This window comes from Scyliorhinus torazame, chromosome 5, assembly GCF_047496885.1.
Source record: "Scyliorhinus torazame isolate Kashiwa2021f chromosome 5, sScyTor2.1, whole genome shotgun sequence".
NCBI classification, from domain to species: Eukaryota; Metazoa; Chordata; class Chondrichthyes; order Carcharhiniformes; family Scyliorhinidae; genus Scyliorhinus; species Scyliorhinus torazame.
In genome coordinates, this window is record NC_092711.1 from 156528964 (window position 1) to 156555123 (window position 26160).

The 26160-nt window shown below is 47.4% G+C and overlaps 1 protein-coding gene and 1 long non-coding RNA gene across 3 annotated transcripts; one reads left to right on the forward strand and one right to left on the reverse strand.

Moving 5' to 3' along the window:
* Positions 1 to 786: 786 nt before the first annotated feature.
* Positions 787 to 26124, reverse strand: LOC140420249 (uncharacterized). Of its 2 annotated transcripts, XR_011946239.1 has the most exons (4): positions 25866 to 26124; positions 13072 to 13177; positions 8102 to 8220; positions 787 to 2333 (listed from the first exon to the last, which is right to left on the reverse strand). It is a non-coding gene; the product is annotated as an uncharacterized lncRNA (long non-coding RNA). The 2 variants fall into 2 exon arrangements; XR_011946238.1 differs by lacking the exon at positions 8102 to 8220 and having other exon boundaries at positions 789 to 2333; positions 25866 to 26114.
* LOC140420243 (uncharacterized) lies at positions 13173 to 14333 on the forward strand. The gene has a single exon (XM_072504280.1). The coding sequence runs from the start codon at positions 13232 to 13234 to the stop codon at positions 13943 to 13945; it is 714 nt and encodes a 237-aa protein (XP_072360381.1). The 5' UTR covers positions 13173 to 13231; the 3' UTR covers positions 13946 to 14333.
* Positions 26125 to 26160: the final 36 nt, after the last annotated feature.

Sequence of the window (26160 nt, forward strand, 5' to 3'; positions counted from 1 at the left end):
TTCAAGTGTAGTCACTGTTGTAATGGAGGAAACGCAGCAGCCAATTTACACACAGCAAGATCCCACACACAGCAATGTGATAATGAGCAGATGATCTGTTTTTAGTGATGTTGACTGAGGGATAAATATTGACCTGGACACCGGGGATAACTCCCCTGTTCTTCTTCAAAATAGTGGCTGTGGGAACTTTTACATCCTCCTGAGAGGGGCAGACAGGGCCTCAGTTTAACATCTTATTTGAAAGAAGGCTGTTCTGACAGTGCAGCACTCCCTCAGTGCTGGGACGAGGAATGTTGGAACTGGTTTTTGTCCACAGGACCCTAACTGGGATTTAACCTTCTGATCCAGAGGTGAGAGAGTTGCCCACTGAGCCAAGGCAGACACTAGTTAGAAAGGAAAAGTTATACTTTAACCTTTGCCTCAATCTAATAATTAAATAACATCGATTTAACTGCCAAATGTTGAAGTGTTGATTTCGAGCCACAAGTTTTTCCCACTTGCTCCTCTGCACCTTTCTGTCTCTCTACTGCTCATATCAATGACAGCCAGGCGACGGAGCTGAGGGCTGAAATTAGCTGAGAATAATGGGGCCTGCATCCCAGTTGGTAAACTTCCATGGGTGTTGCACTAATAGAGTGGCATACATCATAGAATTTACAGTGTAGAAGGAGGCCATTCGGCCCATCGAGTCTGCACCGGCTCTTGGAACGAGCACCCTACCCAAGGTCCACACTAAGGGCAATTTTGGACACTAAGAGCAATTTATCATGGCCAATCCACCTAACCTGCACATTTTTGGACTGTGGGAGGAAACCGGAGCACCCGGAGGAAACCCACGCACACACAGGGAGGATGGGCAGACTCCGCACAGACAGTGACCCAAGCCGGGAATCGAACATGGGACCCTGGAGCTGTGAAGCAATTGTGCTATCCACAATGCTACCGTGCTGGAGGACTGAATGGGAAATGGACCTCCAACCAATTGTTACATCGGTCACTGTTCCGATCCCAGACCAGACCCCAACAGTGGCTGGGATACAGGACCCCAATATTTCAGTTTATTTGTAAGGCTGCGGAAAGAATGATTCGTTCCAGGAGTGATTGCATGAAGAAATAGGGTTTGGTTATGTTTAAAAGAAAACTTTATTGTGGCTACAATATTAAACGTTTTAACTTCACACCCAAAAACAACAGCTTACAATTACCCATTTAAACATTACTACTCAATCCCCCATTAAACAACAGGAAAAGAAAGATACAGCTCTCAATCTGTCTTACTGTGGGAGAATTGTGGACCCAGAATTCAACTCCTCTCTCCAAACCTTTCTCCAAAAACTGATCTTTAAAGATTTTTAAAATGTCTTTCTGACTTCCTTGGTTGCACGCAGCAATGACCTCGTCTCCCTAAGCTGGAAAACAAATGATCTCTGACAGCTGCAAAGTACATTCATTCCACAAATACTTTCCCAGTCAGACCACAGTCCATTAGTCCAGACTGAAAAAACACATTCCTTTGTCAATTTCACCTTCTGGCTACTAAAAACACCCAGGCCCTGCAAAACAGGATCCTTCGTTAAAATAAAAACAGGACCTCTGCAGTGAATCACACTCTAACCCCACGCTTTTAACCCTGAAATTGCCCAATACATTTATGATCCAATTTTCCTAAAATCTTCCAATCGTCACAGCTTCCCCTTTAAAAAAATGAACCAGCAACGTCCGCAGATGGCTTTATTTTTCTAAAAACTTTTTAACTTTAAACATTTCTTCTGATTACATGCAACTTATAATCTATAATAACATTTTACATTTTTCAACAGGCTAACATACACGTGAGTATAGTCCATTTTAGTCTTCTCACATGTCACAGTCATTAGCATAAATTTAACCACTACTTCGAGCGAGAGAGATTTCAACGGTCAGGGTGGCCTCCCAAGATTACACAAGAAAAGCTTCATCAGCAATTCAGTGATAAATGCACAGAATGGTGGCACAGTGGTCAGCACTGCTGCCTCACGGCGCCGAGGTCCCAGGTTCGATCCTGGCCCTGGGTTACTGTCCGTGTGGAGTTTGCACATTCTCCCCGTGTCTGCGTGGGTCTCACCCCCACAACCCAAAGATGTGCAAGATAGGTGGATTGGCCATGCTAAATTGCCCCTTAATTAGAAAAAATAATTGGATACTCTAAATTTAAAAAAAAACACAATTCAGTGATATGTAGTTGCCTGGCTCTGACAGCAGAATTCTTCTCTTGATGGTCAGACAGGTTGCTATCGATGCTGCAGCATTCATCATCTGTTCTTCACATTTATCAGCTGCTTTGTATTCTGTGTCTGTTGAGGATAGCCAAAAATAATGGGTAAGTGCTGGTGCATTTGGACAGTGCAAAACAACAGTCAGTGCATGCAAACGTTTGCTGAACATTCTGGCTACATTTGTACAAGCTCTTCAGCCTCCACCACAGACGATGCTCTCTATAAAACTGTGAGACAGCTCCAGTCCTGACCAGATACTAGTATAATCACCTCTTGTGTCACTACCGGTGTGGCATGGTAGCACAGTGGTTAGCACTGTTGCATCACAGCACCAGGGACCCAGGTTCGATTCCCAGCTTGGGTCACTGTCTGCGGAACTGCACATTCTCCCCATTGAACCAACTTGCTTGAACTAAAATTATCCGCTTCATCCACCACCTGCTCTTGTTTTTACCAACCATCTGATCAAACATGTTTTCTGACAACTGAACCTCAGCCTCCCTATTGGCACTCCTCAAATTCTCTTCCTCCTGTCTTAACCAGTGGTTTTGTGATCTGATTACCACACAATTAGGAAACACTCCTGGATCTATTTCTTGCAACATCTCAGTTCCACTTTCCACTGGCTTTTCAACCATAGTAGGTTGCACTCCCACCTGTGATCCAGGTATATTATTATCTAGGATAAATCTTATCCTAGAAAGGTAATTTTTCTTTTACTCCTACTACCACTTCACCACTTTTCACTGAACTCTCTCGCCATACCTTACATAGTGGCACACTACTGCTCTCACCACTAAATAATAATAATAATCGTTTATTGTCACAAGTAGGCTTCAATTAAGTTACTGTGAAAAGCCCCTAGTTGCCACATTCCGGCACCTGTTCGGGGAGGCCGGTACAGGAATTCAACGCGTGCTGCTGGCATTGTTCTGCATTACACGCCAGCTATTTAGCCCACTGTGCTAAACCAACCCCATATTCCACAAATGACCACATTTTCTGCCAAAACTCCTCCCAAACCATTTCTCACCATTAAAGATTGACTTGCTCAAATATATTCAGAACTACCTGGAAATCAATGACACAGGTGAGGTTTCGGCGGTGGTGCCTGGGAGGCAATGAAGGCGGTGGTTAGAGGGGAGCTGATCTCGATACGGGCCCACAGAGAGAAAGCCGACAGAGCAAGAGACGGACGGACTGATAAAGGAGATACTGCAGGTTGACAGGAGGTATGTGGAAAACTCAGAGGCAGGGCTTCTAAGGGAGCAACAGAGGCTACAGGCGGAGTTCGGCTTGTTAACTACAGGGAAGGTGATGGAGCAGCTGAGGAATGTGAGGGGGCGATATATGTACATGGTGAGAAGGCCAGCAGAATGCTTGCACAGCAGCTTAGAAAGAGGGAGGCAGCCAGGAAGAGAGGGAAAGTAAAGGATGGGGACGGAAACGTGGTCGGAGACTCAGCAGGGGTGAATAAGGCGTTCAAGGAGTTTTACAGCAGGTTGTATGGGTCGGAACCCCCAGCTGGGCCGGAGGGAATGAGGCACTTTTTAGGGGGGGCTGAAGTTCCCCAAGGTGGACAGGTGGTTTGGGGAAGGGCTGGGGACCCCGATTGGGTTGGAGGAAATAGCAGAGGGACTGAAGGCCATGCAGTCGGGTAAAGCCCCGGGGCCAGACGGGTACCCAGTGGAGTTCTGTAAAAGGTTCTCTGGGCTATTGGGGTGGCTGTTGATGGGGACATACAATGAGGCAAGGGAACCTGGGGTGCTTCCCCCGACGATGTCACAGGCCACTATCTCATTGATCCTGAAGCGGGACAAGGACTCAGAGCTATGCGGAACCTATAGGTCATCCCTACTAAATGTGGACGCCAAACTGCTGGCCAAAATCTTGTCCTCTCGGATTGAAGACTGCCTTCCGGCCGTGATTGCGGAGGACCAGACGGGATTTGTTAAGGGTAGGCAGTTGGCGGCCAATATAAGAAGGTTGTTAAATGTGATTATGATGCCCCCAGAAGGTAGGGACGTGAAGGTAGTGGTCGCAATGGATGCAGAGAAGGCATTTGATTGGGTGGAATGGGAATATCTGCGGGAGGTACTGGGGTGGTTTGGATTAGGGCAGGACTTTATTGACTGGGTCAGGCAGTTGTATCAGGTTGCGAGCTACGGACGGACAGGTCAACATCGGACTATGTCAGGCTGCATCGGGGACGGGACAGGGATGCCCACTCCTGTTCACGTTGGCCATAGAGCTGCTGGCAATTGCACTGAGAGCCTCAAGGGGATGGTCCGGGGGGGGGGGGGGGGGAGTGGAACACAGAGTCTCTCTATATGCAGACGACCTGCTCCTATATGTTTCGGACCCACTAGAGGGGATGGAAGAAATTATGAGGATTCTGGGGGAATTTGGCCTGTTTTCGGGTTATAAACTGAATATGGGGAAAAGTGAGATGTTTGTGATCCAGGCAAAGGTCAGGAGAGGTGATTGGGGGAGCTGCTGTTTAGGGTGGTAGGGGGAAGCTTTCGATACCTAGGCATTCAGGTGGCGCGGGAATGGGAATGGCTACACAAGTTAAATTTGGCCCGATTAGTAGACCAAATGAAGGGCGATTTCCGAAGGTGGGACGCGCTTCCGTTGTCACTAGCTGGGAGGGTGCAGATAGTGAAAATGACGGTCCTCCCGAGATTCCTGTTTGTGTTTCAGTGTCTCCCCATCTTTATTCCATGGTCCTTCTATAAACGGGTCAATAAGGTGATCACTGGCTTTGTATGGGTGAGTAAAACCCTGCGAGTAAAAAAGGGGATGCTTGAGCGGAGCCGGGGGAAGGGCGGGCCGGCGCTGCTGAACTTTAGTAATTATTATTGGGCGGTGAATATAGCCATGATCAGGAAGTGGGTGGTGGGGGGAGGGTCGATATGGGAGCGTGTGGAGGCGGCATCATGCAACGGCACCAGTTTGGGGGCATTGATAACGGCGCCTCTGCCATTCCCGCCGGCACAGTACTCCACTAGCCCGTGGTGGTGGCAGCCCTGATGGTCTGGGGCAATTGAGGAGGAATGTGGGAGTGGAGGGAGCATCGGTGTGGTCTCCAATCTGTAATAATCACCGGTTTGCCCGGGAAGGTTAGATGGAGGGTTCCGGAGTTGGCAGAGTGCAGGGATTGAGAGGATGGGAGATATGTTTATGGAGGGGAGCTTTTCTAGCCTGAGAAAGCTGGAGGAGAAATTTGGATTGGTTAGGGGAAATGAGTTTAGGTACCTCCAGGTACGGGACTTCGTACGCAGGCAGGTCTCAACCTTCTCGTTCCTACCACCAAGGGGGATACAGGACAGGGTAGTTTCCAGAATGTGTATGGGAGAAGGGAGGGTTTCGGACATTAATAGGGAACTTATGGGGTCAGAGGAGACGCAAACTGAGGAGCTGAAACACAAATGGGAAGAGGAGTTAGGAGGAGAGATAGAGGATGGTCTCTGGGCGGACGGGTTGAGTAGAGTCAATGCGTCCACAACATGTGCCAGGCTCAGCCTGCTACAATTTAAGGTCATTCACCGGGCCCACATGACAGTGGCCCGTATGAACAGGTTCTTTGGGGTAAAAGATAAGTGCGCAAGGTGTGCAGGAGGGTCAGCGAACCATGTCCATATGTTCTGGGCATGCCCGATGCTTAGGGGATTCTGGCAGGGGTTTGCGGATGTCATGTCCAAGGTGTTAAAAACAAGGGTGGCACCGAGTCCAGAGGTGGCGATTTTTGGAATGTCGGAAGACCCGGGAATCCAGGAGGAGAAAGAGGCAAACGTTCTAGCCTTTGCTTCCCTGGTAGCCCAGAGATGGATACTATTAGCCTGGAGGGACCCAAAGCCCCCGAAGACGGAGACCTGGCTAACTGACATGGCTAGCTTTCTCTGTTTGGAGAAAATCAAGTTCGCCTTGAGAGGATCAGTGTTAGGGTTTGCCCGGAGGTGGCAGCCGTTCGTCGACTTCTTTGGGGAAAATTAACCATCAGCAGAAGGCGGGGGGGGGGGGGGGGTGAGGGGGGATTCGGGGTTCGCTTAGTTTAGAGTAGGGGGTTAGTAAAGGTGGTCCCTGTAAGGGTGAAAGACGGCTTTTGCACTATGTTTATATTTACATGGACATTGTTTATTTTGTTGTCGTTGTAATACCATAAATGCCTCAATAAAATGTTTATTAAAAAAAAGATTGACTTGCTCCTGTATCCCTCAAGATCTGAATCTCCTTACCTACTCCACCTTGTACACACGAGTAAACCTCACCCTCACAAATATCCTTAAAAAGTTCTGTTACCTGCTTATCCACCAACCTCTCAATAGGCTCTACACTCTGTTGCACTTTTCCACTGGGACAATGTTTTTTCCTCCCACTTTAATAAAACCCACTGGCTTATCCTGTTTGATTGAGTCTGTTTTCCCACTACTTTTCTTAAGCCACAAACTGTGACTTTACATGTCCAACATGTGCCAAACCCATAACAATCTTAAGGGATACAGGGGCTACGTAAACTCTCTTACTGGAGAAGGATTTGTTTCTTCTTTCAGAGACTCAATGAAAGCTGAGGAATTAGTGAATGGGAAAAGTGGAGATTGTATTCCAGTCCCATTGTATAAAGTACAATTGGAGTGTGATCTCGTGTCAGGTCCAGTAGTTGTTGGGCTGGCTGAGAAATTCCCAGTGGACGGAATAGATTTACTTTTGGGGAATGATTTGGCAGGAGTGACGGTTGTAGATTCAACCATGATAACAGAGGGTGTGAGAGAATTACTGCAGTTATCACATGAAATACCAACAGTAGGGCATGTGGGAATTAAGAAAACTCATTGGGCATTAAATTACTCAAAGAAAAATGTTGAAAGATGTTAATCACAGATCAAACAGTGAACCAGATTCTCAGAATTCTAAGACTGAAGGTGACCATAGGAAAGAGGAGTTTGAATTTAATAGTAGTGACAGTGATGAAGAGACAGACGAGAGTACCAAATTCAATTTTGCTTCTGATTATGGAGTGATGATGAACAGCTATTACCAAATAGACCTGTCACTAACTGATCTTGTGCCAATGACAAGTAATTCTCCCAGAGCTCAGAATGAAGGCAGAAAATTGGAGGAAGAAAGTGAATTGGACTTTTCTAAAAGTGATTTGTTAAAGTCCCTTGTAGTAAATCCATTGCTATCCCCTTCAGGGGAAATATTTCCCACAGCATGCCTCCTTTGAAGCAACGTATACTTGATAGCACAGCATCAGTTCGTCAGGACGAGGACTGAGAAGTGGCACTAAGCTGGTTCACCCACATCCTTTTAAAGATCCACAGTGCCTCTTAAAGGGAGCAAATGGCAAAGGAGATGAAATAATCAGTCATCAATATCTTTTAAAACTAAGAGGAAGGTGAATGGAGACCTATGTCGTGATTCTGTCACCACATCTGGTAACAAAAACCAGAAAATGCATGGGTCCAACAATGTGTTATCCTCTGATTCTGAAGGTCTGTATTGCTAAATCGGGATAAGAGTTGTGATTACGAAAACTCCAAAGAGGAGGTAGAAGCTGTAAAACAAAGAATGGTTCTTATTTCTGAAAGTAACCATGTGCAAGAAAAGAGAGCATGTAAAGCTGGAGGGGTTGGAGAGTGTTTATGGATTTAAAATGAACCAAATATTTCCCTCAGCATTGACAATAGTGCTTTTTGTTTGACTGTAGCAAATCTTTGAAATATGGATAAACATTTATTGGACAATCAGAAAAGACTGATTACATTACACGTGCTTTCAGAACACAGCTCCTTCATCAGGTGATGAAGGAGCTGTGCTCCGAAAGCTAATGATTCGAAACAAACCTGTTTGAGTTTAACCTAGTGTTGTAAGACTTCTTACTGAGCCCACTCCAGTCGAATGTTGGCATCTCCACATCTTTACATTGCACGACACCCAGAAAGGGGCAGATATAACAAAGATGCTGAAAGGGTATGAATAGAATTGAATGGAAGCACCAAGCGGCACTCGGTTAACAAATCATGAAGTAAACATCAGAAATTCTGAACTAATAAAGCAAAATCCTCCTCAGTTAGAAACTGAAATAAAAAGCACGTTCGATATGTAGCGGAAACAATTAAAAATGCAATGATCCACAGAACGCCAAGTAGAGTTTGACAGATTGACATCCATGTTGGTGGGCGAACCATTGCTGGCCATCCCAGACATTTCCAGACCATTTAAAATGGCCACAAATGCCAGTGACCTGGGAGTAGGGGCAGTGCTACTACAGGACAACAATGAAGGAATAAAGAGGCTAGGGAGGTATTTTTAGAAACAAATTCAGTCTGTGCCAAAGAAAGTATTCCATCATTGAGCCTTGGCCTTGCGACTAGCCCTTTAGCACTTCGTAGTACATGTCCAACATGACAATCAGCAAAGCATTGTTACACAGACCATAATCTATTTGCATTTGTAGAGAAGTTTAAAACCTGGAACGCAAGATTATTCCATTGGAGTTTATTATTACAACAGTTCAATGTTACAATTGTACATATTCCTGGAAAGGATAATGTGATTGCAGATGCTTTGTCATGGGTTTAAGGGCTGACTAGTTACCAATATAAAGACTGGGTAGGTAACTTGTATAATGGGGATGGATTGAACGTTTGTGATTTATGTCTTGCATATCTCATAATGAAACGTCCATTTGATTGATTTGGCCGGTTGCCAATGAATTGGCCCAAAGATCTGTGATCTGTCCAGTAACAGGTGGTGATTGGATATTATTCCACTAGAACGCTTTTCCGAGTCCCAAGATATCAGTTTGGTATCAGTTTTGACTCTGGCAGCACGCTGATACATCTAACTCTCTCCAAAAAGGTCCAGCTAACTCTCCACAGAAGGCCATTGTGAGGGCTGGCTCTCTCTCCAGAGAGCCTGGTGGGTGCTGTACTTCTGAGACTACAGGGACCGAAAGACAAACTACAAACTGAAAGCAAAGTTTGACGTGAACTAAGGTGTCTCTCCAGAAAAGGTTTGACTCCTACATTTTTAATGTAGAGAGTACCTGAATGAATGAATCTCCAAAGAAGATCTTTACAGACTGCAAACCAAAGACTTTAATCTGCAAGCTTGTTGTGAAGAAAGACTCTTTCCTCCAATTTTGAATTTTTTTGCCCCTTTCCACCCCTTTGCGGTTGTCTGTCTTGTGTGTGTGTGTATGAGAGAGAGAGGGTGGGGCAGGTTGATGTGGGTATTAGGTATTAACTTGTAGTTAACCAGTTGCATTTACTGCATATTTCACGGTAGTTCACGTTATAAATAAAAAGTAATAACGTTTACATTTTCTAAGTAATCTGCTGTAACCTCCTTAATAATGGATTCTCGCACTTTCCCTGTCACACATGTTAGGCTAACTGGCCTATAGTTTCCTGCTTTCTGCCTCCCTCCTTTCTGGAATAGAGGTGTTACATTCTCTATTTTCCAATCCACTGGGACCTTTCCAGAATCTAAGGAATTTTGTGGGATTATAACCAATACATCTACTCTCTTTGCCACCACTTTTTTTAAAGCCCAAGAATGCAGGTCACCCAGTCCTGGGGACTTGTCAGCCTTTAGGTTCAATAGTTTTCCTGGCATCTTTTCTCTGGTGATTGTTCTGTGTTCCTCCCTCCCTATTACCTCTCGATTTTCAATTATCTTTGTGAATTGTTCTCGGTCATGTACCGTGACGATAGACACAAAATACCTGTTTCAAGCCTCCATCATTTCTTTGTTTTCCATGATCAATTTCCCAGGCTCACTCTCCAGAGGACCAACCTGGATTTAGTCACTCTTTTCCTCTTCAAATACTTGCAGAAACCTTTACTATCTACTTTTGTAGTCCGAGAATGTTTACCCTCATACTCTAATTTCTGCCTGTTTCTTATCTTTTACTCATTCTTTGCTGATTCTAAAATCTGCCCAACTTTTGAATGAACACTAACCTTTGTAGATTTTGATGGTGTTTCTTTCAATTTAATACATTCCTTGACTTCCTTATTTAACCATGGATGATGCATTCTTCTCAAACAGCCTTTCTTTCTCTCTGGCATAAATGTTTGCTGAGAGTTATTCAAAGTCACCCACTTCCATACTGATGTCCCAATTTTCAACCTAGCTTCCCAAGTTCGCTTTCGCCAGCTCTCCCTTCATACCCTTCAGAGTTCTCTTTATTTAGTTTTAACTTAGGCCAGCACTTTTAAAAAAGATTTAGAGTACCCCATTCTTTTTTTTCCAATTAAAAGGCAATTTAACGTGGCCAATCCACCTACACTGCACACCTTTGGGTTGTGGGGGTGAGACCCACACAGACATGGGGAGAATGTGTAAACTCCACATGGACAGTGATCCGGGGCCGGGATTGAACTCAGGTCCTCAGCGCCATGAGGCAGCTATGCTAACCACTGCTCCACTGTGCCGCCCTTAGACCAGCACTTCTCACCTTCAAACTGAAAGTGGAATTTTATTATATTATGATCAATGTGACTTAGAGGCTCCATCACAATGAGATTATTGACCAATCCTGTCTTGTTGCACATTACCAGATCGAGGATAGTCTGCTCCCTGGTTGGCTCTAAAATGTATGGCTCCAAGAAATTGTTCCAAAAAGACTCTGAACCCATTTTTTAGGATATTTTTGCGAATCTGATTCTCCCAATTGACATTAAAATTATCGGGGACCTTGATGATTGTTCCTCCGTTGGTGTGTGTCCTTGTGTCTCTTCAGGTTCAATGCTCAGTTGAAGTTTCATCCACATACAGAACACCAGGAAAGGTTTCTCCTCAATGTGAATGTTGTGATAATATTTCAGGCTTTGCACAGTCAGTGCAGTGGAACTCTCACTTGGATGAGTCCTTGTGCCTTTCCAGTGAAAGTAATATTTAAATTATTTGAAAGCTGACAGATCATAATTTCTCCTTCTAGATTCAATGGTTCATGATATTCAGATCCTGATGAATTAAGTGAATCTGTCAGATGACAACGAGGTGCCTGGCTTGCAATTTCTGTCTTCAAATCCACCCATCTGATGAATGAGTTTGCAAATGTCATCACTGTCAGTACAGGATAGAAATTAAGAAATAATCCTCCCACCAGAATTACTCCTGCTGCTTATCCACAATTCTCCTCCCCTGAAGGTGCTGACTCTCGGGTTCAGTTTCACATTCACTTATTGCCCTCCCCAATATGTCACACATGTATCTAAATCTTTACACCTAGAGTTAACAAACTGTTTTGCTAAGGGGAGCTCGCAATCAAATCCAGTGACTACCCACGTGTACGTTGTATCAGTGTGGGGTCACTGCCCTCCCACCGCTACTTGTCACCCAGGAGTTTGGAGACTGGGCTTTCGATGAGTAATGACGGCCGCATCTCCCACAATCCCCAGCGTTGGTGAAACCGCTCATTCCACCGCGCCCGCGACCCAGGCCTATGCATGTTCAAGAGAGGGAAGCTGCGCATGTGGTGCAGAGTCGAGCCCACCCCCCTGAACGTCCTGTTACGATATTAACCAATAGCAAAAGTTGGTGGACCGGAAGGACTCTGATCCTCCAGCTAATCAGAAGGCGGACTTTGAGTGAATGAAGATTGAGCTCCCCACAGACTGAAACCTCCTCCTGTCCCCAACATCTGTGAGTAAAACACTTTATTTTCTCCCCCTTTCCATTTCTTTTCTCATTCTCACCTTCAATTGGCGACTCGGAGCAACTGAAGGGAAAGAAAGTGAATCCAGGGAGGGTGCAGATTCTGGAAAGGTTGACCCAGCTCTCTCTCTCTCTTAAAGACATTTGCTCCCTCAGCTTGACACATTTATTTAGGGCAGCACGGTAGCATTGTGGATAACACAATTGCTTCACAGCTCCAGGGTCCCAGGTTCGATTCCGGCTTGGGTCACTGTCTGTGCGGAGTCTACACATCCTCCCCGTGTGTGTGGGTTTCCTCCGGGTGCTCCGGTTTCCTCCCACAGTCCAAAGATGTGCAGGTTAGGTGGATTGGCCATGATAAATTGCCCTTAGTGTCCAAAATTGACCTTAGGGTTACTGGGTTATGGGGATAGGGTGGAGGTGTTGACCTTGGGTAGGGTGCTCTTTCCAAGAGCCGGTGCAGACTCGATGGGCCGAATGGCCTCCTTCTGCACTGTAAATTCTATGATTACGACACTTGGATTCCATTCAGTAGCCCAATCCATGCCGACTTTGTAGAGAAATCCAATCAGTCACATTCCCCCCTCGATATCCCCGTTACTCTGCAAGTTTATTTCCTCACACTTTTATTTTGAAATGATGATCGTCTGTGCTTCCTCCACCCTCATAGGCAGCGAGTTGCAGATCTCTCACATCTCACTGTTGAAATAACTATCTCCCTCACAGCCCCATCAGTCTCCAGTCCTGTAATCAAGTCCTGTATATTACACACATTTTTAGTGCGGTATTATTGAGTATTTACTGAAAAGCGGAGCGAGAATGGAGTGAGAATGTGTGCGATGGAGATTCACAGCTTTTGAGGAACAAGAGAGGAAAGAATGTTCCATAGCAACTAGAATTGTCTGTTCTGAATTTCTATCCTGCACTGACAGTGATGTCTTTTGTCAATTGTTTTTACAGAATATTAGAAGAGGACGAATTCCAGTCAGATATCTCAGACTTCACAACGCGATCTGACAGTCACTCGATTCTTTGGGGCTGAATATTATCAGACTTTGAATCCAGAAGAAGAAAAGTTTGTCTCATCTGTTGGCTTCAAAGGATTTTCAGCAACTTTGCAATCTGAAAAGTACCAAGACACACATACCTGAGTGAGAGTGTCCCAGTGCAGATATTGAATGAGCTTTAACCAGCTACACAGCCCAAAGAAACATCGCTCCATTCAGAGAGGGGAAAATCCATACACGTGTTTGCTGTGAAGACAAGGTTTCAACTGATCATCGGACCTGGAGAGAGACACACACTGCATGCAGCAACCATGGAAATGTGGGGACTGTGGCAAGAGATTCAAATACCCGTCACAACTGGAGGCTCATCGCCGCCGTCACACTAGGCAGAGACCATTCATCTGCCCAGAGTGTGGAAGCAGTTTTAGTCATTTATCCACCTTGCAATCCCACCAGCGAATTCACACTGGGGAGAGGCCGTTCACTTGCCTTGAGTGTGGGCAGGAATTTACTCAGTCATCCAACCTATTGAGACATCAGCGAATTCACACTGGGGAGAGACCATTCACTTGCTCGGGATGTGGGAAGGGATTCAGTGATTCATCTAAACTGCTGCAACACAAGCGAGTTCACACTGGGGACAGGCCGTTCACCTGTTCCGTGTGTGGTAAGGGATTCGGTGCTTTACCGACTCTACTGACACACCAGCGAGTACACACTGGGGAGAGGCCTTTCACCTGTTCTGAGTGTGAGAAGGCTTTCACTCATTCATGCAGCCTGCAGGAACACAGGCGAGTTCACACTGGGGAGAGGCTGTTCTCCTGTTCTGAGTGTGGGAAAGGATTCACTCGGTCTGCACACGTGCGGAGACACCAGTGTGTTCACACCGGGGAGAGACCATCCATCTGCTCTGAGTGTGGAAAGGGATTCACTCAGTTACCGCATCTGCAGAACATCAGCGTGTTCAGGGAGGTGGGATGGAAGTTTTCGGAAATGGGAAGAGAAGGGGATTAAGACGCTAAAAGATTTGTTTCTTAGAGGTCGGTTTGCAGGATTGAGGGAGCTGGAAGCTAAGTATGGGCTGGAGCAGGGAGAAATGTTTAGATACATGCAGGTTCGAGATTTTGCCAGGAAGGAGATACAGAGCTTCCCGGAGGAACCGGCCTCCACATTGCTGGAGGAGGTGCTGACGATCAGGGTACTGGAGAAGGGGGTAGTGTCAGCAGTGTACGGAGGTATTTTGGAAGAGGATAAGGCACCACTGGAAGGGATCAAAGCAAAGTGGGAGGAAGAGTTGGGAGAGGTTAGAAAGGGGTTCTAGTGTGAGGTGCTCCGGAGAGTAAATGCCTCTACCTCATGTGCGAGGTTGGGGCTGATACAGCTGAAGTGGTATACAGAGCACACCTCACGAGGGTGAGGGTGAGCTGATTTTTTGAAGGAGTAGAGGATGTGTGTGAGCGTTGCGGGGTCGGGATTTGGGGGGGAGGGGGGGGCGCGAATCACGTTCATATGTTTTGTTCCTGTCCAAAGCTAGAGTACTGGAAGGAGGTTTTTAGGGTAATTTCTAAAGTGGTGCACGTGAAACTGGACCCGGATCTCCGGGAGGCCATATTCGGGGTGTCAAATCAGCCAGGGTTGGAACGGGGGCAGAAGCAGATATTGTAGCTTCTCGTTGATCGCCCGAAAGCGGATCCTGCTGGGAGCAGCCTCTCCACCCTGTGCCCTGGCGTGGCGGGGGGGACCTGTTGGAATACTTGACCCTTGAGAAGGTTAAGTTTGAACTGAGGGGAAGGATGGAGGGGTTCTACAAGTCATGGGCATTATTCATTAAGCACTTTCAAGAACTGGATAACATCGAACATTAGTTGGGGGTAATGGGGGGGGGGCTGCTTGTATTAAGGGTGACTATGGGTAATCCCAGATTCCTTTTTGTCATTTGTTTATGTAAACATGCGGGCTGATGTTTGGGGGTTGGTGGGAGGATGGGATTGTTGTTATTGTTATGGGGATTAACATATTTGTTGCTGATTATTGTTTATTGTTGGTGGGTGTAAATTTGGCAGAAAATGTGAAAAAGGAGAATAAAAATATTAAACAAAAAACAAACTCCTCTGCCATTTCCTTGTTCCCCATAACTGAAACAGCGGTGTGGAGGCACATGGTGGTTAGCACTGTTGCTTCACAGCTCCAGGGACCCGGGTTCAATTCCCGGCTTGGGTCACTGTCTGTGCGGAGTCTCCACGTTCCCCCCAAAACTGCGTGGGTTTCCTCCCACAAGTCCCAAAAGATGTGCTTGTTAGGTGAATTGGACATTCTGAATTCTCCCTCTGTGTACCTGAACAGGTGCTGGCGTGAGGCGACTAGCGGATTTTCACAGTAACTTCATTGCAGTGTTAATGTAAGCCTATTTGTAACAATAATAAAGATTATAACAATAAAGAATATCATTACTATCTCCTCAGATGTATTTTCTAAGGAGCCTCCATGGAGTTGAGGATTCAATCAGATCAGCCGTGAACTTATTGAATGGTGGAGCAGGCTCGAGGGGCCGAGTGGCCTACTCCTGCTCCTAATTCGTATGTTATTACATCCTTTATAATAAATTGTAGCATTTTCCCTCCTACTGATGTCAGGCTAATGGGTCTGTGGTTCCCCATTTTCTCTCTCCCTCCTAAAAAATTGGGGTTACATTTACCACCTTCCAATCTGCAGGAACCATTCCAGAATCTGTATAATTGTGAAAGATGATCACCAATGTATCCACTATCTCGACAGCCACCTCTTTCAACACTCTGGGATGGAGAGCAGCAGCTTTTGGGGATTTATTAACTTCCAACCACATTAATTTCTCCAGTGCTACTTTTTCACTAATACTAATCTCTTTCATTCCCTCGTGCTCACTGATCCCTTGGTTTTCTGTGTGTTTTAGGACAATTTCTGTATCTTCCTCCATGAAGGCAAACACATTGTTTAGTTTCTCTGCCATTTCCTTATTCCCCATAATAAACTCTCCTGTCTCTGTCTGGACTGGACCCACATTGGTCTTTGCTAATCTTTTCCTTTTCACATTCCGATAGGAGCTTTTCCAGTCAGTTTTTATGTTTCTCCCCAGTTTGCTCTCATATTCTATTTTCTCTTTATCAGTTTCTTGGTCCTTTGCTGAATTCTAAACCAAGTTCCCAATCCTCAGGCTCACTAATATTTTAGCCACTTTGAGTCTCCTCCATTGATCTAATAGAATCTTTAATATTTCTTGTTAGCCACGATAGCTTCATTTTGCTGTTTAATATTTGCTTCTTAAAGGAATCTATATTTTATGTAAATGAAATGCTAGTGGTTGCCGGTCTATTGCCTGTCGTTATACAAAGAACAAAGGACAGTACAGCACAGGAACAGGCCCTTCGGCCACCAAGCCGGCTCGGATCATGATGTCTATCTAAACTAAAACCTTCTGTGCTTCCAGGGTCTGTATCCGTCTATTCCTATCCTATTCATGTATTCGTCAAGATGCCTCTTAAACGTCACTATCGTACCCGCTTCCACCACCTCCTCCGGCAGCGAGTTCCAGGCACTCACCACCCTCTGTGTAAAAAACCTCCCTCACACATCTCCTCTAAACTTTGCCCCTCGCACCTTGAACCTATGTCACCTGGTAATTGACTTTTCCAACCTGGGAAAAAGCTTCTGACTATCCACTCTGTCCATGCCAGTCAATTTTGTAAACTTTTATCAGGTCGTCCCTCAACTCTGTCGCTCTAGTGAAAACAATCCGAGTTTATCCAACCTCTCCTCACAGCTAATACCCTCCAGGCCAGGCAAAATCCTGGTAAACATCCTCTGTCCTCTCTCCAAAGCCTCCACATCCTTTTGGTAATGTGGTGACCAGAATTGTCAGCAATATTCCACGTGTGGCCTAACTAAGGTTCTGGACAGCTGCAGCATGACTTGCCAATTTTTATACTCAATGCCCCAACCAATGAAGACAAGCATGCCGTCTGCCTTCTTAGCTCCTTATCCACCTGCGTTGCCACTTTCAGTGATACGCTGATTGTAATTTCCCAATCTACCACAGACAACTTGCCCCTCAGACCATGACAGTTTCCTTCTGTGAGAAACACCCAGATAAATTAGACAAAAGAACCCTGTAACCACCATAGCCCATCTTCATGGCAACGTGGCTGCTTTGGGAACTAAATATCTTCCAACGTGCAAACACCTTTTCATTCTGTGCTCATCGTCAAACTTGGAACCAGGTAATCGCAACTAGCCTCAAAAATGGTCAGCCCACCGGAGGCAGAGGTGTTAGACCGGCCGGTCCAGCAGAAAGAAACCCTCCAATCATCACCATTCACCAGACGTCAGAATGAACAAAATGCAGTCCTGGATGTCAGTGAGAGCAGAAACAACAACAACGGAGCCAACATCTGTAATTTATTGTGAACTTGTTGGAGTCACAACAGGTGTGATGAATCACAAACCCCCTCCCCAAATTGAGAGCAGATGAATGGTCTCTCCCCAGAATTAACTCGCTAGTGTCTCCGGAGATGGGACAGATCATTGAATGTCTCCCTGCTCAGAGCAGGTGATTGGTCTCTTACAGGGGTGAACTCGCTCGCGTTCCTGCAGGGTGTATGGATATCTGAATCCCTTCTCTCACTAAGAGCAGGTTAACGCCTTCTCCAGAGTGTGAACTCGCAGGTGTCTCTGCAGGTTGGATAACCGAGTGAATCCCTTCTCACACGGAGAGCAAGTGAATGGCCTCTCCCCAGTGTGAACTCGCTGGTGTGTCCGCAGGTTGGATAACTGAGCGAATCCCTTCTCACACTGAGAGCAGGTGAACGGCCTCTCCCCAGTGTGAACCTGCTGGTGTTTCCGCAGGCTCGATGAGGTACTGAATCCCAACTCACACTGAGAGCAGGTGAACGGTCTCTCCCCAGTGTGAACTCGCTGATGTCTCCGCAGGTGGGATAACTGAGTGAATCCCATCTCACACTGAGAGCAGGTTAACGCCTTCTCCCGTGTGAACTCGCTGGTGTCTCTGCAGGTGGGATGACTGAGTGAATCCCTTCGCACACTGAGAGCAGGTGAACGGCCTCTCCCCAGTGTGAACTCGCTGATGTTTCTGCAGGTCGGATGATTGAGTGAATCCCTTCTCACACTGAGAGCAGGTGAACGGCCTCTCCCCAGTGTGAACTCGCTGGTGTGCCAGCAGTCTCGATGAAGTAGTGAGTCCCTTCTCACACTGAGAGCAGGTGAACGGCCTCTCCCCAGTGTGAACTCGGTCATGTTTCTGCAGGTTGGATGATTGAGTGACTCCCTTCTCACACTGAGAGCAGGTGAACGGCCTCTCCCCGGTGTGAACTCGCTGATGTCTCCGCAGGTGGGATAACTGAATGAATCCCTTCTCACACACAGAGCAGCTGAACGGCCTCTCCCCAGTGTGAATGCGCCGATGAACTTCCAGCTGAGATGGGACCCTGAATCCCTTCCCACAGTCCCCACATTTCCACGGTATCTTCGTATTTTGGGTCTCCTCGTGTCTCTCCAGGTTTGCCGATCATTTGAAGCCTCGTCCACACACAGAACACGTGTACGGTCTCTCCCCACTGTGAATGGTGTGATGTTTTTTCAGGCTGCGTAACTGGTTAAAGCTCTTTCCACAGTCAGCGCTTTGGAACACTCTCACTCGGGTGTGTGTGTATCGGGGCTTTTCCAGTCACACTGATGTTTTGAAGCGGACAGAAAATACATTTCTCCTTCGCGATTCAAAGTCCGGTGATATTCAGTTCCAAGGAATTGAGAGACTCAGTCAGATTGAGACGTGACGTTTGAGATTTCTGTCTGTAATTCCTCCTCTTCTAATATCCTGTAAAAACAATTTACAAAAGTTACTTTTCTTCTCCTCATTTTGGAGATGGTATCCTGAGGGGAACGACAGTCTGGCCGTGGGGTTAATCCTCCGGGTCCTCAGTCTTATTGAGGAATGTCCCCTTGGATCTATTGTGGTGGTGATTCTTTTGTATTTTTGTTATTATGGGAGGGTTTATGTGTTGTTGACTTTATCCAACTCTGGTACAGACGGGGCTTTTATCTGTGAAAGGAGCAGTTTGGGGAAACATTGGTAAAGAGAGTTGGAGGAGGGGGTAATGGCGCACGCCCGATTGTGGTGTGAAAATCTGTTCCTGTCTCTCTGTCGCCTAACTAATGGCGGCAGTTAATCTGCAAATTTTCTCAGGGAATGTACGGGGCATCCATCACCCTATTAGAAAGAAAGAGATCTTCTCCTTTCTCAAGGAGAAAGTCGACATAGCTTCATGACAAGAAACTGAGGCGGGATTGGATGGAGAAACACTTTAAACTGAGGTGGGATTGGGTGGGGCAGTTTTTTTCACCTCTTTTTCATCCAGTAACAGACTTGTGGCGATGCTTATTATACACTATCCAAGCAGTCAGGGTAACTCTGCCGATTACAATGTGCATGTCAATTTCCTTTGTGCCGGTCCCCCCATCTCCCGTCCCTCCCCTCCGCCCCCTTCACTCGTCATTTCTGGGTCCTTCACTGTACAATGGGAGTTATCTATTATTTACAAGGGGATGGGGATGGTGCCCCCCCCCCATTGATTGGCCTCCCCCCTTCCACCCCGCGCACTCCCTGTCCTGCCTGTTTTAAACCTTCCCTTGGGGGTTCCTCTTCTTGTGTTTTTGTTCTAGGCTCTCTGGTCTCTGTGTCAGTTGGTTTCTGGTTCTCCCTCCTTGTCCCAGTACCCCCAACCCCTGTTTTCCTGCCTGCTCCCTGTGATCCCATTGGCCCCCGTATGCCCACCTCCCTCCCCAGTGTTCCATTGGCCGCTGGCTTCAAACAGGTCCTGGAACAAGTTGGTGAATGGCCTCCACACTTTGTGGGAACCATCCTCTGACCCTCGGATGGTGAACTTGTTCTTCTTCAGGTGGAGAAATTCCGATAGGTCTGCCAGCCAGTCTGCAGCTGTGGGTGGTGCTGCTGATCACCAGCCGAGCAGGATTCTCCAGCGGCCGATTAGAGAAGCAAAGGCAAGGGCGTCCACCCTCTTCCCCATGAATAGTTCTGGCTGGTCCGATACCCCGAAGACTGCCATTTGTGGGCACGGCTCCACCCTCATAACCATGGACATTGCCTCTAAATAGGCTGTGCAGAATTCGACAAGTCTGGGGCATACCCACAACATGTGGGCATGGTTTGCTAGGCCCCGCTGGCACCATTCACATTTGTCCTCCATCTCCGAGAAGAACCTGCTCATTCGGGTTCTTGTCAGGTGCGCTCTGTGCACAACATTCAGCTGCATGAAGCTTAGCCTTGCGGAGGAGAAGGTGGAGTTGGTCCCGTTCAGTGCTTCGCTCCAGAGTCCCCACCCTATTTACGTCCCTCGCTCTTCCGCCCATTTTCCCTGGGTTTTGTCAAGTAAGGAGCGCATCCTTATTAAGAGTTGTCCGTACAGGTCCCCACAGTTTCCCTTCCCCAGACTGTCTGCGTCCAGTAACTCCTCTTGCATTGTACTTCTCAGGGTTCCTGGGTGTGCTGGTGTCTCCTTGCAGAGAAAGTGTTTGACCTGGAGCTCATCCCCGTTTGGTAGGTTCAGTCTCTCCGTCAGCTCCTCTAAGGTCGCTAGTCTATTTCCCGTGTAAAAGTCCCTGACCATCAGTGTTCCCCCGTCCTGTCTCCACCTCTTGAAGGTGGTGTCGAGAATGGCTGGTGCAAACCTATGGTTGCCGCAGATGGGGGCCATGAGGGACACATCGGTCAGACTGAAATGCTGCCACATCTGGTTCCAGGTTCTCAGGGTAGCTACCACCACTGGACTGGTGCTGGCGGGGATGGGAGTGTTGCCATGGCGAAGGCCCGGAGGATCATTCCTGGAAATGAGGACTCGTCCATCATCAACCATTCCATGTCAGGGTCCTTTACCCATCTCCTCACTCTTTCGGCCGTGGCTGCCCAGTGATAGTATTGCAAATTCGGGAGGGGGGAGGCCTCCCATGTTTCTTCTCCATTGTAGTACTGTTTTAGGGATTTTTGAATTCTTGCCCCTCCGCACAAACACCATAATCACTTTATCTATTGAATGGAAAAAGGCCTTGGGGATGTAGATCGGTAAGGATCGAAACAGGAAGAGGAACATGGGCAGTACGTTCATCTTGATCATCTGCATCCTTCCCACCAGGGAAAGCAGGAATCCATCCCATCTCTGTGGGTCGTTTTTGACTTCCTCCGCCAGACTGGTCAGCTTCCACTTGTGGATCCGTGTCCACTCGTTGGAAACCTGGACCGCCCCACCGTATCCCCCCTCTTTTATTTCCCCCCCGCCCCACCATATCCCCCTCTTTTATCTCCCCCCCGCCCCACCGTATCCCCCCTCTTTTATCTCCCCCCCCGCCCCACCGTATCCCCCCTCTTTTATCTCCCCCCCGCCCCACCATATCCCCCTCTTTTATTTCCCCCCCCACCCCACCGTATGCCCCCTCTTCCATCTGCCCCCCACCCCACCCCACCCCACCGTATCCCCCTCCTCTATCTGCCCCCCTCCCAGACGCTCTCATCCCAGTGGGAGATGTGCCGCGGTCCCGCTCTCTCCCGTACTTCCTGACACTAGCTTTCCCATTGGTGTGTGGCCCACCCACCCAGGATCGATCTGACCCCCTCCTACACCCATTCTGCTTGCGTCCCTGCTGTCTCCTCCTCACCCTCTCCTGTGCTCTGCTGCCCTCGCCCCCTCCCTCCTATGAGCTGGCTCCCCTGTTCATTGCGAGGTGACGCAGTGCGACCTGTGAGCCCTGTCGATCTCTGGCGGTTTGGGGAAGCTGTCTCTCCCAATCAGGTTGTCCAGCATTTGGGCCACATAGTCGATTGGGTTCCTGCCCCTGATCCCCTCTGGCAGGCCCACTATCCGAATGTTCTGCCTCCTTGACCGATTCTACTGGTCCTCGACCTTTTCCAGCTCTCGAACTGTGCTCCCCTGGGCTTCCAGTTTCCTCCACATGCCATTGAGCATCTTCTGCATGGCGGCTAGCACCTCCGCCAGCTTGACTGTCACCCTTAACTCAGCCTTAATGTCATCTTTCATTGCGTTAGTTCCTTGGTCTGGAGCATCCTCCATCCATCGCCTGGTCGGGGGGAGGGGGGGGGGGCTTGTTTTCTGGGTCGCCGGTCTCCCTCTGTCGGGAAGACTGGAGACCCCTCGCCTCGTGGGGCCGCCGACCCGCTTGCTCACCGCTCCTGTCTCCTGCCACAGTTTCTGTGACCCTGCAGCCTTTCGAGCTGTTGCTTCTTGGCATTTTGTTGTCCGCACTATTGTTGAGGGTGAGGGGATGTTTAACTCTGATTTTGCGGCTACATTCGGCCGACAGTGCCTATTTTTCTGTTGTATGGAGGAGAGCCACCTGATGTGTGACTACTCAGCACATCCCCGTCACAAGTTCCCTCTCTTTTGAATGTTGACTTGAAACTGCGATCTTATGTTTTGGCGATCAGGCTGGAGGACATCCTTCCGACAATCGTGCAGGAGGACCAGACTGGGTTTATACGGGGAAGAGTTTCCAGTAACAACGTTGGAAGGTTGCTGAATGTGATTCAGGCTTTTCAGAAATATGCTTTGGATGGGCTGGTGATCTCCTTCGATGCAGAGAAAGCTTTTGCTCGAGTTGAGTGGAATTATCTGGTGTATCCGCTGCGAGGCTTCGGGTTGGGTGAGGATTATATTGAGTGGATTCAATTGTTACATCACAGACCGGCAGCGGCGGTGCTCACCAATGGTTTGCGGGCATCGAATTTTCAGCTTCAGAGAGGGACTAGACAGGGCTGCCCTCTGTCCCCCTTGTCCACTGAGCCATTGCCAGAGGCTATTAGATCAGACACTCTGATATCGAGACTGGAGGGTGGGGTGAGGCAGCACAAGATCACTCTGTGTGCAGAGGACGGGCTGCAGTTTGTGTTGAACCCCAGTGTTTCAGTCCCGGACATTATTGGAGAAGTGGATAGATTTTTTGAAGTATTTTCATTCAGATTTTAACATTTACAATACATAACATTACAAAGTAAAACCAACACAAAACCCCTAAACCCACCCCACCCCCAACTCCCAAACCAACCCACCCACCTCCCTCCCCTCCCACCTAGCAGTTGACGGTAAACAGCACCATGAAATTATAGAACATGGAATCCTTACAGTGCAGAAGGAGGCCATTCAGCCCATCGAGTCTGCACCGGCTCTTTGAAAGAGCACCCTACATAAGCCCATGTCTCCACCCTATCCCTGTAACCCATTAACCCCACCTACCCTTTAATGTAAGCCTACAAAGCCTCCGTCTCCTTGCTCCAACCCCACGCCTACTCTGCGTCCGCCATCCAATAATAGTATAACAGGTTCAGCAGTGCCAAGCCCCCTGACTGTCGCCATCTCTCAATCACCATCTTCCTAATTCTTGCCACCTCATCTGCCCACACAAACGATTAAACCAACCTATCCACCCCCATAAAGACCAATTACGGCAAAAAGACCAGTAGGCACTAAGATTTAAAAAATCACAGTAAAATGTTCATAGAATCATAGAATTCACAGTGCAGAAGGAGGCCATTCGGCCCATCAAGTCTGCACCGGCTCTTGGAAAGAGCACCCTACCAAAGGTCAACACCTCCACCCTATCCCCATAACCCAGTAACCCCACCCAACACTAAGGGCAATTTATCATGGTCAATCCACCTAACCTGCACATCTTTGGACTGTGGGAGGAAACCGGAGCACCCGGAGGAAACCCACGCACACACGGGGAGAACGTGCAGACTCCACACAGACAGTGTTCCAAGCCAGAATCGAACCTCGGACCTTGGAGCTGTGAAGCAATTGTGCTATCCACAATGCTACCGTGCTCATCTTAACCAGCTGCGCCCGATTGTGGATAGATTTAGTGCCATCTCTGGTTATAAGATGAATTTTACTGAGTCAGAGGCCATGCCAGTGGGGGGAGGGGAGGGGGGGAGGGGAGGGGAGTGGGGGAGGGGAGTGGGGGGGAGGGGAGGGGGGGTTGAGGGATAAGCCCCCTCCTCTTACTATGTTCCCAATCTGATGCTCCCCCCTTGGGATTTAAATATCTGGGAATGTCAATTACCCCCCCTCTTTCAGACAGCTATATGGGGCCAACTGTCCACAGCTGATGGTGGCTATTAGGTGGGACCTTGCCCAGTGGTCGGCTCTTCCGATTTCATGTCGAGGGAGGATCGCCTTCATTAAAATGAATGTGTTGGCCTGACTGTTGTACCCTCTGCAGATGCTGCCTGTACTGCTGTCAACCAGAGTCATTAAGGAAATTAATGGAATGATTAGTACATTTATCTGGAACAAAAATAAACCTCACCTCAAGTTTGTTAAGCTCCAATCACCAGGAGCTCAGGGAGGTTTGTGTCTCCCGAATGTCAGGCTTTATCTATTGGCCTCTCATCTTAGGTTCACACGGAATTTGGTTAGGATAGACCCAACATCCATCAGGGTCGATATGGAAGCAGGCCAGTCTGTTCTCCCTCTATCCTAAACTGGCATAGACTGATTATTCATTCTAAGTCTGATGCATTTGTTAAATTATGAGACCCCGATCTCAAATACATGTGCTCCAATCTGTCTGACTTGCTCCTCCAGGGCTTTACATCCGTGAATTCAATTCAATTGAGCCCAGAGTAGGGCACAGTGAGGCACAGTGGTTAGCACTGCTGCCGCACAGAGCCAGGGACCCAGGTTCGATTTCTTGAGTGGCTGTCTGTGTGGAGATGCGCATTCTCCCTGTGTCTGCGTGGGTTACCTCCAGGTGCTCCAGTTTCCTTCCACAGTCCAAAGATGTGCAGGTTAAGTGGATTAGTCATACTAAATTGCCCCTTAGTGTCCAAAGGTGTTAGGTTAGGTGGGTTGACGATGATCAATGCACCGGATTATGGGGATAGGGTGGGGAGTCTGCCTCGGTGAGTGCTTTTTCTGAGGGTCAGTGCAGACTTGAAGAAGCAAATGACCTTCTTCTGCACTATAGAGATTCTGTGTCATCTATGTTATTTTAATTCAACTATGCTGTTAGTCTGTTTTGTTAAATTTTGGGGTGTGCCTTGTTATCCTTGTGTTTTTATATAATCTTACCCTCTTTCCACACTCACTATGTTAACCTGTTAACTGGTTGTTCAATTGATCTGGCATTTCACATAGCAGCTCTTGTCCCCAAAATATCCTGCTACAAATTAATTCTCAATGTGTTGCTTGTATTTATGCGGCAATATCAGTTGTTCAACGCTATATATTTTCCATCAATATTTCTGTTAGTCTGTTGCATTCATTATTTTAAAAATGGTAAAAATATATAACAAAAGAAATATTAAAAATCTGTCCAACTCATCCTTGAATATATTCAGTGACTCCGACTCCACTGGTCCCCGTGGAAGAGAAATCCAGAGACTAACAACCCTCTGAGGGAAGAGATGACTGGAAATATATAAATAGTGACAGTACAATATTACACAACCATAAATAATAATAAATGTATTTTATTACAGAACCTTAAATAATATATCTCATCTGTACCATTTAAAAATACTGGACATATCTCTGTCTGATATTAATTTACTGTCCCCTTAAATGTCGGTCATCTCCTGGGGAAATCAGCCCTTTAATTGTGAACATTGGGAAAGAGACCATCCTTTTAGCCAGACAAATAAATGTGTCAAGCTGAGGGAGCAAAGGATGTCAATGTCTTTGAGAGAGAGAGACCTGGGCCAAGCTTTGCAGAGTCTGCAGCCTCCCTGGATTCACTTCCTTTCCCTTCAGTTGCTGCAAGTGACCAATTGAAGGTGAGAATGAGAAAAGAAATGGAAAGGGGGAGAAAAGAAAGTGTTTTACTCCCAGATGTTGGAGACAGGAGGAGGTTTTACCTTCACATCCGCTGTGACATCACAATGGAGCCCTGCCTGAATCAGCCAATAGGAATTACTCTATTGCGCGCGGTCGTCACCAGGTTCCAGTGCGCAGGCCCGGCGCTCCCTGCCCCCATCCGTTGTTTCGTCCGCCCCTGAACAAGGGAGAAAAAAAACCTGACAACATAAGCTCCTCGAGACAAGGTTTCCAGGCAACTGGCTCCGACCAGAGCGAGAAGAATTGGTGATCTCTCCCTGCCCACGACTGCGCATGTCCAATGGAGAGGCGACTGCGCATGTCCAATGGAGAGGC